Genomic DNA, 13,128 nt, shown 5'->3' on the forward strand with positions numbered 1-13,128 from the left:
GGAGTTTTGGAGAAAACAAGCATGTATAGTTTCAACCTGTCTGCCTTCTTGCTGTGAGAATATTGGGAGGGTTTTTATTTTTTTTTTATCAAACCTTCCACTCTTAAGAGGAAAATCGCCCACTTCAAAACAGTTTCAATGAAAACAGCACTTTTACTATAGAAACATTGAACTATATAGTAATATTTTTTTTTTTATTAAATTTAGAAATGCTATGGCCTAATTGTGTTAATATCAACATCACATTTCACATATTTTCTTCAGAATACTAATAAGTATAAAATACTGTCTTGCTGTTCAACAAGTCTCATGAAATGTTAATCCATTTACTTAATTTTTAACTATTCTTTTCTTTTTTGTCTTTCAACAAGAAGTCTCACTCCTGTGTGCAAGGTTGTTTATAGAACTAGGGTCTCCAATCCTGGTCCTCGAGGGCCACTATCCTGCATGTTTTACTTGTTTCTCTGCTCCAACACGCCTGATTCAGTGGTTAAATGACCTCTTCATGTTCTACAGAAGCCTGTTAATCACCCATCGATTCAAATCAGGTGTGTTGGAGCAGAGAAACGAGTAAAACCTGCAGGATGGTGGCCCTCGAGGACCAGGGTTGGAGACCACTGTAATAAAGAATTATCTAATGTGAAAAAAACTGTGAATGTTATAATGTACGAGTAAAAAAAAAAAAAAGGAAACCTCGGTCAACACAGCCAGATACTCACTCATACAATTAACTCAAGACAAAATGTAGCATCAACTGTGTCTGACCACACAGCAACGCCGAAACTCCAGATCTTTTCTCTAAAGAAAAGAAATGTTGTGCCAAAGATTGGCTTTTTATAGGACTTCTACACCTGCCTAATTACAACAATGACAAGTAATACATCCCATACAGCTGGACCTCACACACTTTCTGCATCACTGGGTTTTAGTTCATTTTGAAATGGAAATTAGAAACATGAGGTGAAAAAAATTCAATTGAATCTACTAAAGCTTTTGATAGTATCAACAAAATAATCAGTTAAAGACACAAGCAATTGGTCTCATCGAATAAATATTTTTATTGCACAGACTTATTCAGTACAAGAATAAAGAAAGAGCTCAAACACGTACAATACACATGGACAGATGTGTTCCCTTACAAACTAAAACCTACAATATTTACAAAAAGCATAATTTAAAAGCATAAATACATATTTACAGAATCACTACCATTTCATACAGAGTATATGTGCATAACTTTTATTTTAATAAGCTGTGTTATCCCACTTGAAATGAAACAAGAAAATGTATCTTCTCTACCAAGACATCTTCAGTTATTTTTATACAAACAAAAGTGCTTTAGTTTTAACTTATTCAGTCTATTTTATTTCTATAGGTGCTGCACACACAAAAAAACAGCTAAAGAAGGAGATCGGCTCCATGACAGGACCCTCTCACAGCATTGTATGTTTCAGTCTGTCGAAGATCTGGTGGACCTTAATGGCAGGGACACAGCCTTCTCTCACAATGGTGATGATGCCTGAAAAAAAAAAAAGAAAAACGTTTCAGTTGGAAAGTATATCTAGAAAATAATCCTTGGTATGAAGAGGTGAACATGTCAATGTGCGCTTACCTTCGTTAATCTTTAGACAGTTGACCACAGTGGAAGCAACAAGTTCATTAGAGTTTCCGTCACAGAGAACTCCTTGGATCTTGTGGCCTAGTCGACTGCAGAAACAAACAAACAAAGAAAGTTAAAAACCAAAGAATTAACATATGTGGTTAGAAATATATTGTTATGGAAATTCTGTTGCAAGAAACTCACTTGATGACCATGCTGTGGTGGGTGCTGTCTGGTTCTCCGCTGGGATTGGCCGATGTGATCGCCAGAGGTCCGGTGATGTCACATAGGTGACAGGTCACCGTGTGGTCAGGGACACGGATCATGATGCTGTCTCTGGTACCGACACGGTCAATAGCTGGTCCCACACCTGCGCAGGACAAGTTCAAAGTTCAGATGAACGCTGCTCACTGATGTGTACTTTATTTTATGAAGCTGAATCCAGGCAGATTTATGCTGTTTACCTAAATTAAACAGCCAGTCTCCTTTGCTGACGATGCAGCTGATGCCTCCAGGATACACGTTCTTCATAAACTCCCACAGCAGAGGGCTGAAAGGAGGCTTTGCTGCAACCAGCTGTTCAACGCTGGAAATACAAATGCATATAGGCTTCTCTGCTGGTCTGTCCTGGAGAAGATCAGATTTAACAAGATGATGACAACACATGAAAATATTTACATATATAATTGGCTATTTTGGTTTCTATTACTTACTTTAATATTATAGATTTTCTCTATCGCCTGTGGATTCTTGCAGGAAGCAGCCAGAGCATAAACAGTATCCGTGGGAATACCGCATACTTTCCCCTCCTCGAGAAGACGAGCGATTGTCCGGAGTCCACTGGTGAGACGGGAGCTAGCCAATGGACAGGACGGCTCCTCAGATGATTCCTGTTTTACATTTTCCTAAAAGAAGACCAAAATAAGAATATGTTTATTGAACTACACATGAATGTAGTTTCTGAAGAAAGTCAAATTTTTATGCTTTACCTTTATTATTGGAGGGCCCATTGGTAGCACTCTCTGAGAGAAGATGCAGTTCATCAGTGAAGCCAAAGTGCCGTATATACAAGTGATGGAAACCAGTGCAAGCATGGCAACTGCAAAAAAGGGTGTCGTAATGTTTTGTATTATCTGTTTATTGGACACATACTTCTGGGCTGAAATAAATAACTTTTTATAAGATGTTTTTGACTTACTTTCAAGTTGGTATGGCAGACTCTGAAGAGTGGAGAGAAGAAGGCAGACAAGTACAACCTCCATTATTGTTGTTAAAAACAGCAGAACCAGGTTCCTGGAAGCAGCTGACAGAAATAACAGAACACTGAATTACTAAAACCAACCAATAAAGAAATTTTCATGCTTGAGAAGCACATAATTGACCTTACCGATCATTATGAGGAAAGCATTGATGACCAGGAAAGCAATAGCTCCTGCTGTGAATCCATAATTTTCTTCAGTGTAGATCCCAGGCTGGACACCTGAAGAAAAATAACTTGGGGTTAGAACCTTGTATAAATCAAAAAGAAACATGTCAGTCTACTAATATTTTTTGCTTGATATACCTGCAAACCGAAACCATGTCCAAGTTGCCCATACAACCACATAGAGGGACGAGATGACTGATCCAAACCGACCACCTCCTGTAACTTGAAGCCTGCTGACATAGACCTGGACGATTGCTCCAGAGATCAGGACCCAGGGCACAGTCAGATGAAGGAAGGAAGGATTCATAATCGACACACGTGAATGAAGAGCTGAAAGCGCTGCAACCCCATTTAAAAGATAAAACAGGGCATCCGAGGTCTGGTCAGTTTGGGGCAGTGCTTCCTGTTCAGTCCTTCTACACTTCAAGGCATTCTTCAGCTGCTCAGAGGAGACTGGCTGAGGTCCTACAGGTATGAGGACCTTTTCTGCGATGGTGTTTATGAGACGTGAGAAGGTGCCGTAGGCAGAGGCTGCAGTGAAGAGAGAACAGGTTACACCAAAGAAGATGTAGTAACTCTGCAGGGGGATCTGAGGGATTGTTGAGACTGTGAGCAGGACAAAGAGCAAATTGTGGATCACTTCCAGGACGTCCATGTTCAGGCTTCCCACGCAAAGCACCAAGCCTGCCACGACAAAGAACCAATCTCCCACCATTTCTTTCCTTCCAAAGGCAACTTGACTGTCCTCCACTAATAGAACAGATGCCACAAACTCATCCCAAGCCTTGATCAGCCAATATGTGGCATGAAATCCAAACTTTGTAGTGTGGTAACAATCTTGGCGCAAATGGGCGTAGTAGCTGGAGAACAACTGGGCGACTGAGATGATTGATACCCACGCAACTCCTAAACCAAAGGACTTCATGTACCCAAAGCTGTAGAAAGCAAAGATGAAAGGAGCAATGGAGTCACAGAAGAAACCTAAGGCCATGGGTTCGGCATATTTTGTGTTCTTCTTCTTCTCTTGGCCAGTGCTCTGGGGTTTGGCTGAGTTGGTGGTCCCGAGCAGGAGAACATTGAAGAGGGGAGTCCCAAAGCCTTTAAGGACTAGACGCTGAGTCAGACCTTTGATGAGCAGAGCAGCTGAACCATAGATGGCAAAGAGCAAAATGAGCAACTCCAAAACTCCTGACACCACAAGGGCCCAAGAGTCTGCTACTAGAGCTACTGCTTCAAAGATTAAAGTGGCCGTGATGGCTCCAAAAACAAAAGGCATGATGTAGTTGACCGTGGCAGAGCAAAACGCAAGAAGGAAGGACAGGAGGATATAAGGGACCAGGCCAGCAATTGCTGATTCATCTATGGACAGGCATAACTGGCACTGTGATGAGTTATTGAGAGACATGTTACCTATCATGCTAGTAGTTGAACTGTTTCCCATCTGTCCTGACACTGATGTTGTAGTTTGATTGTTAAATAAAGCACCAAAGTAGATTCTGGTAGCACCATAACTACCCCAAAGAGCAGCATAGCCAATGAAGGCAGTGCCACTCAGGTGATCGTACTTTCGAAAAGAAAGCAGTCCAGCCACTAGTTGGCATATCCCACCAATCAGGATGAGATGAACACCTGTAAGAAGTGATGCAATCTGGTGTAAGCCATTTTTATGTTCTTTTTACATGTATATGTCTTGATGTTTTAGGTAATTTTTTACCTGCTAGTATGTTTTCCACTCCAGCTGGTTGATTGCCAGTGCGAGCTGTGTTGAGGTTCTGTAGAAGAACAAGGAATGCACTGATCCCATTGGACAACATGCCCAACACTCCAGGTTCTCCATAGAAACTGGCAGGAAACCCATCTGCAGCTGCCATGATGCTCTTGTAGTTAATCTGCAAGCTGAACAAAAGTACCTAAAAAGTGATATAGACATAACTCAATTAATATCTACAGCAACGTTTACATTTTTCATATTGAACCAATGAAGGATGTAGAAAAACAACACACTTATCAAAAATTCATATTATATCAGTAGTACATAGCTGAAAAATGATATAGTGTAACTACTGTGTTTTTATGTGATGAGTGGACAATCTATATTAAAACTAAACAAATGACAAGAAATGTTAAATCATACAAATTCAAACTACTTAAAAAGATAAACGGTTGTTGTCTTTAGGGCTTTTTATGATCTTACCTGTGTAAACACACCACACAGACACACACACCTGAAACTCACTGGCCCTTCCCAGTCACGATTAGAGTTATCGTTGTGAGTAACTACAACACTCACTTCATTTAAAGTTTCAGCTCTAATCTCTGGAACATACTAACAGGATCTCTCAAAGTAAGCTCTTTATTCTTAAGTATAAGAATTTTATATGGTGACATTTACCCCAAAACTGCATCTTTTTGTTGTTTAGCTACAAGTTTTTGATACATAGTATTGTTTGTATATCAGCTTCTTGTAATGTACAGATTTAGACTAAAATAATAGTAAATCATGATCAACGTATAAGTTCTTAACCTCTGCAAATATTACATATACTGACAAAGTTGTTGGTCGTCTCAGTTATTTAAAAAAAATGTCTTACCTGGTGAAGCTGCTCAGACTGATGAACTGTTGAGTTATGCTGAAAGCAGGGATGAGAGTTTGTCATAAATAAGACTTCGTGTTGTGTAGGAGGAGCTGATGAAAATTTCCCCAGTCTGTCAGCACAGTCAGATCACTGAGGGGTGACATCACTTCTCCCCTTCTTCAACAAAAGGTGCATTTTCCTCCTCCACCCTCCCTCCCACCCAGAATATCAGTGATGGTTGGTTGTCACACCAAAGATAATGTGTACAACGGAAAGTCCTCTCTTTAATAGGGACAAACCTGCCCTTCCCATTCCCTTAAGGCTTGTACTTGTGGCCCCTTTGAGTCCTTGACTATATAAGGCAGGTGGATTCTAAGTCAGAAAAGCATCAGCATCCTTCAGAGCAAAGCTGCTGGATCAAAGAGGAACAAGAAAGAAGGTCAACTTGACAGAAACATCAGGTTGAAGCCATGCTCTCCGTGCTACAGGTAACTTTTACACTTCTAACTTAACTTTAGCAGACTGTAATGGCGGGCATAAACCTTAAGTCTAAGACAAAATGTTGGGTACACTTAAAATTGCTAGACTTATTAGAGTCTAGTTAAGGATTTCATTTTCAAAAAGCCTTGTTGCTTTAAAATGTAAATTATAGACTTGTTTAATTTTTTTGACTCGTAAAGATTTTTTTTTTTTATCAATTAATAATTGATTAATTATTCTGGACAACACCTGTTATAACATTACTACAAAAAGCTCTAAGAGGAAAGGAACATGTGCTTACAAAGTATCGTGACAGTCAAAGCTAGAGTGAGTCTGACCAACAAAAAAGAAATGTCATGACAATCAGCAAGCAAGGCTAGACCTCAGAAGTGGTGTTAATGAACATATTTGGATCCTTATATCCCACAGAAAACCACCAGACCAGTGCAGGCTGCCAGAGGACTGCATAAATCTGCACTGGATGGTAAATAAACTACCTGACTTTGTACAAATCACCAAGAAGCAATTCAAGTTTGTTTTTTTTTGTTTTTTTATCTTATCTGACTATACTAAAATGAGCTTTATCTTTTTATTCCTACAGTCCTGAAACAACCGGCCCCTGAGGACACAGTCACAGCAAGTTTTGGGAAGTTCATCAGTGAAATAAAGCCTCAGTATTTGTCTCCTGTTGCGCTCTATCGCAGTAAAAGGATGGTGCTGGACAGCGTCGGGGTGGGCCTCATTGGGAGCACAACAGATGTGTTTGAGCTGGCCCTTCAGCACTGCCAGGTGAGTCAAAGTGAAAGGAAAATGGATGAGAACAGCATTTTATTAATGTCTGGTGCAAGGCTTTGAGACAACTGACAGCCTGGCCTTATATAAACAAAGGTCTGTGCAATTGTTGACTGTGGACAGATGAGATGAAAAGAAGGGAAAAGGATCTCTGATTATTGAAATATTTTTAATACGTGTTCAATGTCCTTGTAGCACATGCACGCTCCTGATCCCATCAGCTCTGTTTATGGACGCAGAGGCATCAGGCTCTCTCCAACACTGGCCGCTTTTGTCAACGGGGTGGCGGTGAGTAATAAAATGAGTAGAGAACTTGTTTGTCACAGCTGCTTCTGAGACCTCAGAATTACAGGAGTAATGTACATTAAATCACAGGAGTAACACATAAAAATGAAAGAAGCTCAGCTGGATTGGGGGGAAAAAGGATTACTAAAGAAGCTCATTTCCTAAACCTGCAGTTGCCTCTGACGGCTGAAGGAATGGAAATGTTTTTTCTGTTCTCCACAGACGTAGTCAAAGAGCCAGTGTTTACTAGGAAAAACTATGTGGAGAGTTGAACTGGATCATTGGATTGACCTGTACTTTTAGGACATGAAGTGGACAAATGAACACTATAACTACTTTCAGTTTTACTTTTTTAATGATAAAAATCTGTTTTCTTCTAGACCCATTCCATGGACTTTGATGATACATGGCACCCAGCAACTCACCCTTCAGGAGCCGTCCTTCCTGCTGTGTTGGCTCTCAGTGACATGATGCCAGCTAACAGTAAACCAAGTGGCCTGGATTTCTTACTGGCCTTCAACGTCGGCATCGAGATCCAGGGTCGTCTAATGAGGTTCTCTAATGAAGCACACAACATCCCCAAGAGGTCAGTGTCTCAGAGCATAGCTTTATACTTCAGTCTCAGTTTTTAGATGAAATTGAAACACGGATGAATTGTTTGCAGCACGGGTCTTTGTGCCTTGGAGTCAAATTTGATGCAAAAAGTTTGATTTGCTCATTTGACTGTGCTGATCTCAGCACTGTGGTGCAGTCTGTAAAGGTGTAATGTGGTCAGTGAGCTGTGAATAGAGTTTAATCATGTTCATCTCAGGAACAGCAGAGGCTCTGTGGGTAGCTTTAGCACAGTCGGGAGAATACTCCAACACCCTTCATTTAGTGTGTGTTTTGCAAACTCAAATGACCTGTACCAGGTCATTTGAGTTTATCCACTTCTCAAAAAAATGAAAAAGCACACAAACAAACTGCCATCCTTTAACATTTATAAAATTAGCTGCACATTGAGAGTCATAGAAAAGAGAGGTCATTCAAAGAGCTTTTCAGACTGATGTTCTGTTATAATTGTGATGATGCAGTCCACTGTTTTTGTTTAGTCACCAGAGTAAATAGGTCCTGACTAAAGGGTCTCTGTGTTTGTTTGCTCAGGTTCCACCCCCCCACTGTGGTGGGTCCTATGGGAAGTGCAGCAGCCTGTGCTCGCCTCCTGTCCTTGGATCCCTCTCAGTGCAGTCATGCCTTGGCTATCGCTGCTTCTCTAGCTGGAGCACCGATGGCAAATGCTGCCACTCAGTGCAAACCCCTTCATATTGGCAATGCCTCTCGTTTGGGGCTTGAAGCTGCTCTGCTGGCCTCCCGAGGCCTAGAGGCCAGTCCTCTGGTCTTGGATGCTGTTGCAGGAGTGGCGGGCTTTAACGCCTTTTATGAAGATTATGTCCCACAGCCTTTAAAATCACCCAGTGATAATGACAATGGCCATGTGTTCCTCCTAGAGGAGCAGGACATGGGTTTTAAGCGTTTCCCTGCCCATCTGGGGATGCACTGGGTGGCAGATGCTGCAGCATCGGTCCATAAGGTTCTTGTTGGCGTTGATCCAGGAAAGGTCTCCCCTGATCAGGTCCAGGACATCCTGCTCAGAGTTCCTCTGTCTAAATACATCAACAGGCCTTTTCCAGAGTCAGAACACGAGGCACGCCACTCCTTCCAGTTCAATGCCTGCAGCGCTCTCCTGGACGGTGAGGTGGCCGTTCAGTCCTTCAGCCCAGCTGCCATGAGCCGCCCTGAGCTGCACGCCCTGCTGAGCCGCGTCCGCCTGGAGCATCCTCAGGACAACCCAGCTAACTTCAACCGCATGTACGGCGAGGTCCAGGTGACTCTAGTTGGAGGAGACATTCTAAAGGGCCGCTGTGACACCTTCTATGGTCACTGGCGCAACCCGCTGACCAATGAGAGCCTGAGGAAGAAGTTCAGGAACAACGCAGGCGTGGTCCTTCCATCAGAGAAGGTTGAGCGTCTGATTGAGGCGGTGGAGGAGCTGGACAGGCTGGACGACTGTGGGGCTCTTCTCTCACAGCTGGAATAAAGCTTAACAACATAACAAAAATATCCTGTAATTTGAATTATAAAAGGGCATTATATGAGAGGTTTTATAAAGGAAAGCTGGTAAAATCACTGCTTAGATTTTTTTTTCAAAAGCTGTTTCTTTTCTCATGCCAGATCATAATTTATTATGTTCATTGAAGAAAATTGTAACTTTTAAAGAAATCTATATTTATCTGGAAAAAATGTGATCAAACACTGGAAAGGCAACAAAAGAGTTTATATATTAAGTGCCTTCAGATATTACTGTTATAAAAAAACATATATATATATATATATATATATATATGGTAAATACTGCATTTTGTATTTTTACCTGAGAATGTAGTCATATAGTTGTGTTTAGTATAATGTAAATAGCCAAATGTAGCATTTGTGTTTTTATTTAAATAAAATGACTAAAAAAATCATGGCCGAGGTATTGTTTCATTTTTGAAGAACATTTAAATGTTGTCTTCTTTTCGTTAGAATAATTAATCACAATTCAAAATGGGGAATGTGGCAGTGGTGATGTCCCTCTTTTTCCACAGTCAAGACATGAGCAGGCATCAAATAAATTTAAAAAAAAAACAAAAATTAAAAGTGATAAACTAGTTGTTTGACTGCTACACCACACAGCTTTAATGTATCTCAATTGTATAGGTTTCTTAAACTTTTAAGTTCAGATCCCCCAAAAAGGGGGTTCTGTGGAAAGGTTATAAACAATTATTATGCTACCTGTTGTAGATAGCTCTTAAACTTTGTCATCATTCTTCCAAAATGAAGTCAGACATTTAGTCAATGTTTGTATCCAGCTGACCCCAAACCTCCAACAGTTATAAAATATGGTTGTGATGTGGTGATTTCAAAGGCCTCGGCACATGGTTCACGTTATTTTTGTCAGCCTCAAACCGTTTGGTGATCATCGTGTCCTGAGGGAGATATGTATGAGTATGAGCATGAGGCACTCATATCGGGATGGGATCCTTTCAGCATGTAAACATATTCCCTCAGACAAACTACGTGCTGATTTGCAGAAACCCTTCTATGTGGACAAACAAAACCATAAAATTGCCCCACACGGCAAAACAGTATCACCAGATGACCCTCATTGATCTGACAAGAGCAGATTAACCTATACATCAGCAGCCCGTATACCGGGGGCGGCAGCACTTTCTGTCAACAAGACCAATCCAAACTAGGGACTCAGGGGTTAATTAGTGGCAGCTGATCAGTTGGACATTCACAGCAGTCATTTTTATCGCAAGGACATGGATTTCCCACACAGTCAGTTAAACTTCCGGTTACTCACATTTCAATGTTTCAAACCCTTTAAAGTGTTGTGCTGGGAAATACAAGAACTTCCTTCTTCCTGACTGTGTCTCTGAAGTTAATAAGTCTTTAGACTCATTAATCAGCAAACTTGTCCTCCACAGGACACAATAAAACATGCATCCTTCAAGCCCACCAAATTTAAGAGTGCTGGCACAAAGGAACGACACAGATGTAATTTGAAAAAGTGAATGAGAAACTGGAGAGGCCGATGTTACTTCTCAGTGAATCGTCCTGATGGCGCACCTTATATTGCAAAGTCGGGATCCTGTGAAAGTACAAAATGAAACCAAAAAAATGTTCTGTTGGAGCAAACATTCAGCAACACTGCAGGAAAACAAAAATCTTTAAAAAGAAACATACGACAGAACAAAATGCATGGAGGGGAGCCGTCCTACCCCAACCGTTTGAGGTCAGTAGCTATAGATAAAAATAGAAAACATTCTTTCCAAAAACTACAGACCAGAAAGTTGCTTCTCGAGAGCCAGAGGTACACCTACAAAATAAAAAGGAGAGAGGAAGAATTGTGCTGTTTCTAAAAGAAGACACATAATGTAGTGGAAATACACCAGAGCACAAGCAAGATTTATTCTAAACATTGATTTAACTGTTGCCTGTTCTAAGCATTAATACTAAACCCTGAAGTTTACCCATTCCTGACAAGTGTTTCTGTGTAACCTTGAGCTTAACACATGAAGGATGTTTTCCATAGATATGCATGTAGACAGTTAGCACAAGGCTAGATTTCAGAGGCTGATTTTCTACAAGCGCTTCCTTGAATGTTGTTTTTTTTTTATTACAGGGAAATAATATTTGCTGATAAATCCGAAAAGCCCCGAGATAGAATTGTCTCAATGTGTTTATATTTAACAGATCTGGGAGCCACTTCTATTTGGACAACCAGGAAGGGACTTAAAAAAAAACAATAGGCCTGATATACACAGATAAAGTTCTCGTGTTCAGATATTGCAGTACAATAGTTGCACAGTGAAGTCTAAAGAATTCAGCCTCCTCATCTAGAGCGGTCACATAAAATGGAGTTTCAATGTAACAATAGCTTGACAGACTGCTTTTGTTGGGTGATGGTACAATATATTATCTTTACCGTAATGGCATGACTAGTTTAACAAGACTCCTTTTTGGTAAGGTTTCAATGACATGTTGAACTGTTTGGTTCAAGGTATTATAAAAAAATGTTTCCAGTTTCTCTAAAGTACTTGGCATCAAGTAACATACTAGTAAACAAAGATGTATTTGAATAAGACACAGCATCACTTGGTGAGTGATTTATTTCATGAGAGCAAAATGATAATCAGTAAGATTTCATAAAGGACAGTAAAAAGTCCCTTTTGGTCTCCTTATTGGAACATTTAAAAAAAAAAAACATCTTTGCAGCAACCATTGACCTAAAATTCTAAGTTTTCATTACTGTGATAAAATCCAGTCTGAAAGATGTTGAGACTTTTAAAGTTATAAAATGAAAACAGCAACCAGAATGTACAAATAATAAAATAAATCCTGCTTTAAATAAAACTTAAAACAAACAAGAAATAACTGGAATAATACAGTAGTCGCATCTTCTTGCTTTGATCACATTTAAGAGGCGGGTCACAACTATACAACAACAATATAACAATTATATAGCAACTATATAACAGTGAACTGTAGTTTGCCCAGGCTGATTCATTTATATGATGAAAAAATTTGTGTTTTTATATTTACAACGACTTATCAAGTCACTAGGACAACAGAAACTATGGCATCACTGGCCAATGACAGATAAGGAAACGAGACATGATAAGAAGACTGTTTTGGTTTGTGTATCTATAAAACCATGAGGAAATATTTGAACTATAGGAAACACAATAAAAGAGCACTTCTTTCGAAAAAAAGGACAACTCCTTCAGGTAACATTGCACATGAAACATTATCTGTTTCTTCGTAGTTAATTTTGTTTTACTGTATAAGTCTGTGTGTATATGTGTGTGTTTCTGCACGTCAGCATAAGAGAATATGGTTCTGGAGATGACAGGTGTGGACAAATTTGAACAAAACCAACAGCTAGTTGGCAATAAGAAGAAGCATCAACTTTCAATAAGAACTTAATGATTACTGACAAGTGCCATGCATGCTCAGTGGTCATTTTTACAACATTTCACGAGTACCATGAACCTTTTACCCCATACAGTGAAGGGATCCAATGGTTCTGTTATGTTACGACCATGACACATATTTCATATTTTAATGTTCACAACTGAACACATATGGCAAGCCTGCATTTTAGATACGTGTTTCCCATGTGGGAACCCTGCCCTGTGGGTTTGACATCTTTCACTGCTGTAATAAACCCAATTGAAAACTGGTTGATGTGTTGAACTTGATGACATGCTGAGGAGGTCATCCAGTCATTTGAAGCCATTGTGTTGAAGCAGAGAAACACCTTAAACATGCAAGGCAGTGAAAGCTACAAGGACCTGGACTGAGGAACACTGTCAGCTGCCTTAAAGACAAAAAGAAGGGAAATCCTTTTGAAGAATGGTGCTCAGATCTTCTGTTCCTGTATC

The 13,128-nt window shown here is 40.1% G+C and overlaps 3 protein-coding genes across 3 annotated transcripts; 1 reads left to right on the plus strand and 2 right to left on the minus strand.

The window, feature by feature from the left end:
- Positions 1-686: 686 nt before the first annotated feature.
- On the minus strand, positions 687-2,884 carry LOC108240538 (threonylcarbamoyl-AMP synthase-like). Its single transcript, XM_017424091.3, has 7 exons — positions 2,799-2,884; positions 2,590-2,699; positions 2,314-2,505; positions 2,065-2,227; positions 1,805-1,970; positions 1,613-1,707; positions 687-1,519 (listed from the first exon to the last, which is right to left on the minus strand). The coding sequence occupies exons 1-7, from the start codon at positions 2,860-2,862 to the stop codon at positions 1,434-1,436; spliced, it is 876 nt and encodes a 291-aa protein (XP_017279580.1). The 5' UTR covers positions 2,863-2,884; the 3' UTR covers positions 687-1,433.
- Positions 2,885-3,066: 182 nt separating this feature from the next.
- Positions 3,067-4,897, minus strand: LOC108240537. Its single transcript, XM_037977492.1, has 2 exons — positions 4,741-4,897; positions 3,067-4,655 (listed from the first exon to the last, which is right to left on the minus strand). Exons 1-2 carry the CDS (start codon positions 4,895-4,897, stop codon positions 3,142-3,144), a joined length of 1,671 nt encoding a protein of 556 aa, XP_037833420.1. The 3' UTR covers positions 3,067-3,141.
- Positions 4,898-5,998: 1,101 nt separating this feature from the next.
- LOC108240568 (cis-aconitate decarboxylase) lies at positions 5,999-9,585 on the plus strand. Its single transcript, XM_017424128.3, has 6 exons — positions 5,999-6,090; positions 6,512-6,566; positions 6,684-6,871; positions 7,070-7,162; positions 7,540-7,745; positions 8,303-9,585. The coding sequence occupies exons 1-6, from the start codon at positions 6,073-6,075 to the stop codon at positions 9,234-9,236; spliced, it is 1,494 nt and encodes a 497-aa protein (XP_017279617.1). The 5' UTR covers positions 5,999-6,072; the 3' UTR covers positions 9,237-9,585.
- Positions 9,586-13,128: the final 3,543 nt, after the last annotated feature.

This window comes from Kryptolebias marmoratus, linkage group LG9 (assembly GCF_001649575.2).
Source record: "Kryptolebias marmoratus isolate JLee-2015 linkage group LG9, ASM164957v2, whole genome shotgun sequence".
Taxonomy (NCBI): domain Eukaryota; kingdom Metazoa; phylum Chordata; class Actinopteri; order Cyprinodontiformes; family Rivulidae; genus Kryptolebias; species Kryptolebias marmoratus.

Bases quoted from the DNA above. Each gene is read 5' to 3' on its own strand.
- LOC108240568 (XM_017424128.3), top strand. The intron at 6,567-6,683 runs GTAAATAAACTA...TTATTCCTACAG, and splicing joins GCATAAATCTGCACTGGATG to TCCTGAAACAACCGGCCCCT. The intron at 6,872-7,069 runs GTGAGTCAAAGT...ATGTCCTTGTAG, and splicing joins TGGCCCTTCAGCACTGCCAG to CACATGCACGCTCCTGATCC.
- LOC108240537 (XM_037977492.1), bottom strand. From the start codon at position 4,897: ATGGCAGCTGCAGATGGGTTTCCTGCCAGTTTCTATGGAGAACCTGGA. The intron at 4,656-4,740 runs GTAAAAAATTAC...CACTTCTTACAG, and splicing joins AGTGGAAAACATACTAGCAG to GTGTTCATCTCATCCTGATT.
- LOC108240538 (XM_017424091.3), bottom strand. From the start codon at position 2,862: ATGGAGGTTGTACTTGTCTGCCTTCTTCTCTCCACTCTTCAGAGTCTG. The intron at 2,228-2,313 runs GTAAGTAATAGA...GATCTTCTCCAG, and splicing joins AGAAAATCTATAATATTAAA to GACAGACCAGCAGAGAAGCC. The intron at 1,971-2,064 runs GTAAACAGCATA...TGTCCTGCGCAG, and splicing joins AGACTGGCTGTTTAATTTAG to GTGTGGGACCAGCTATTGAC.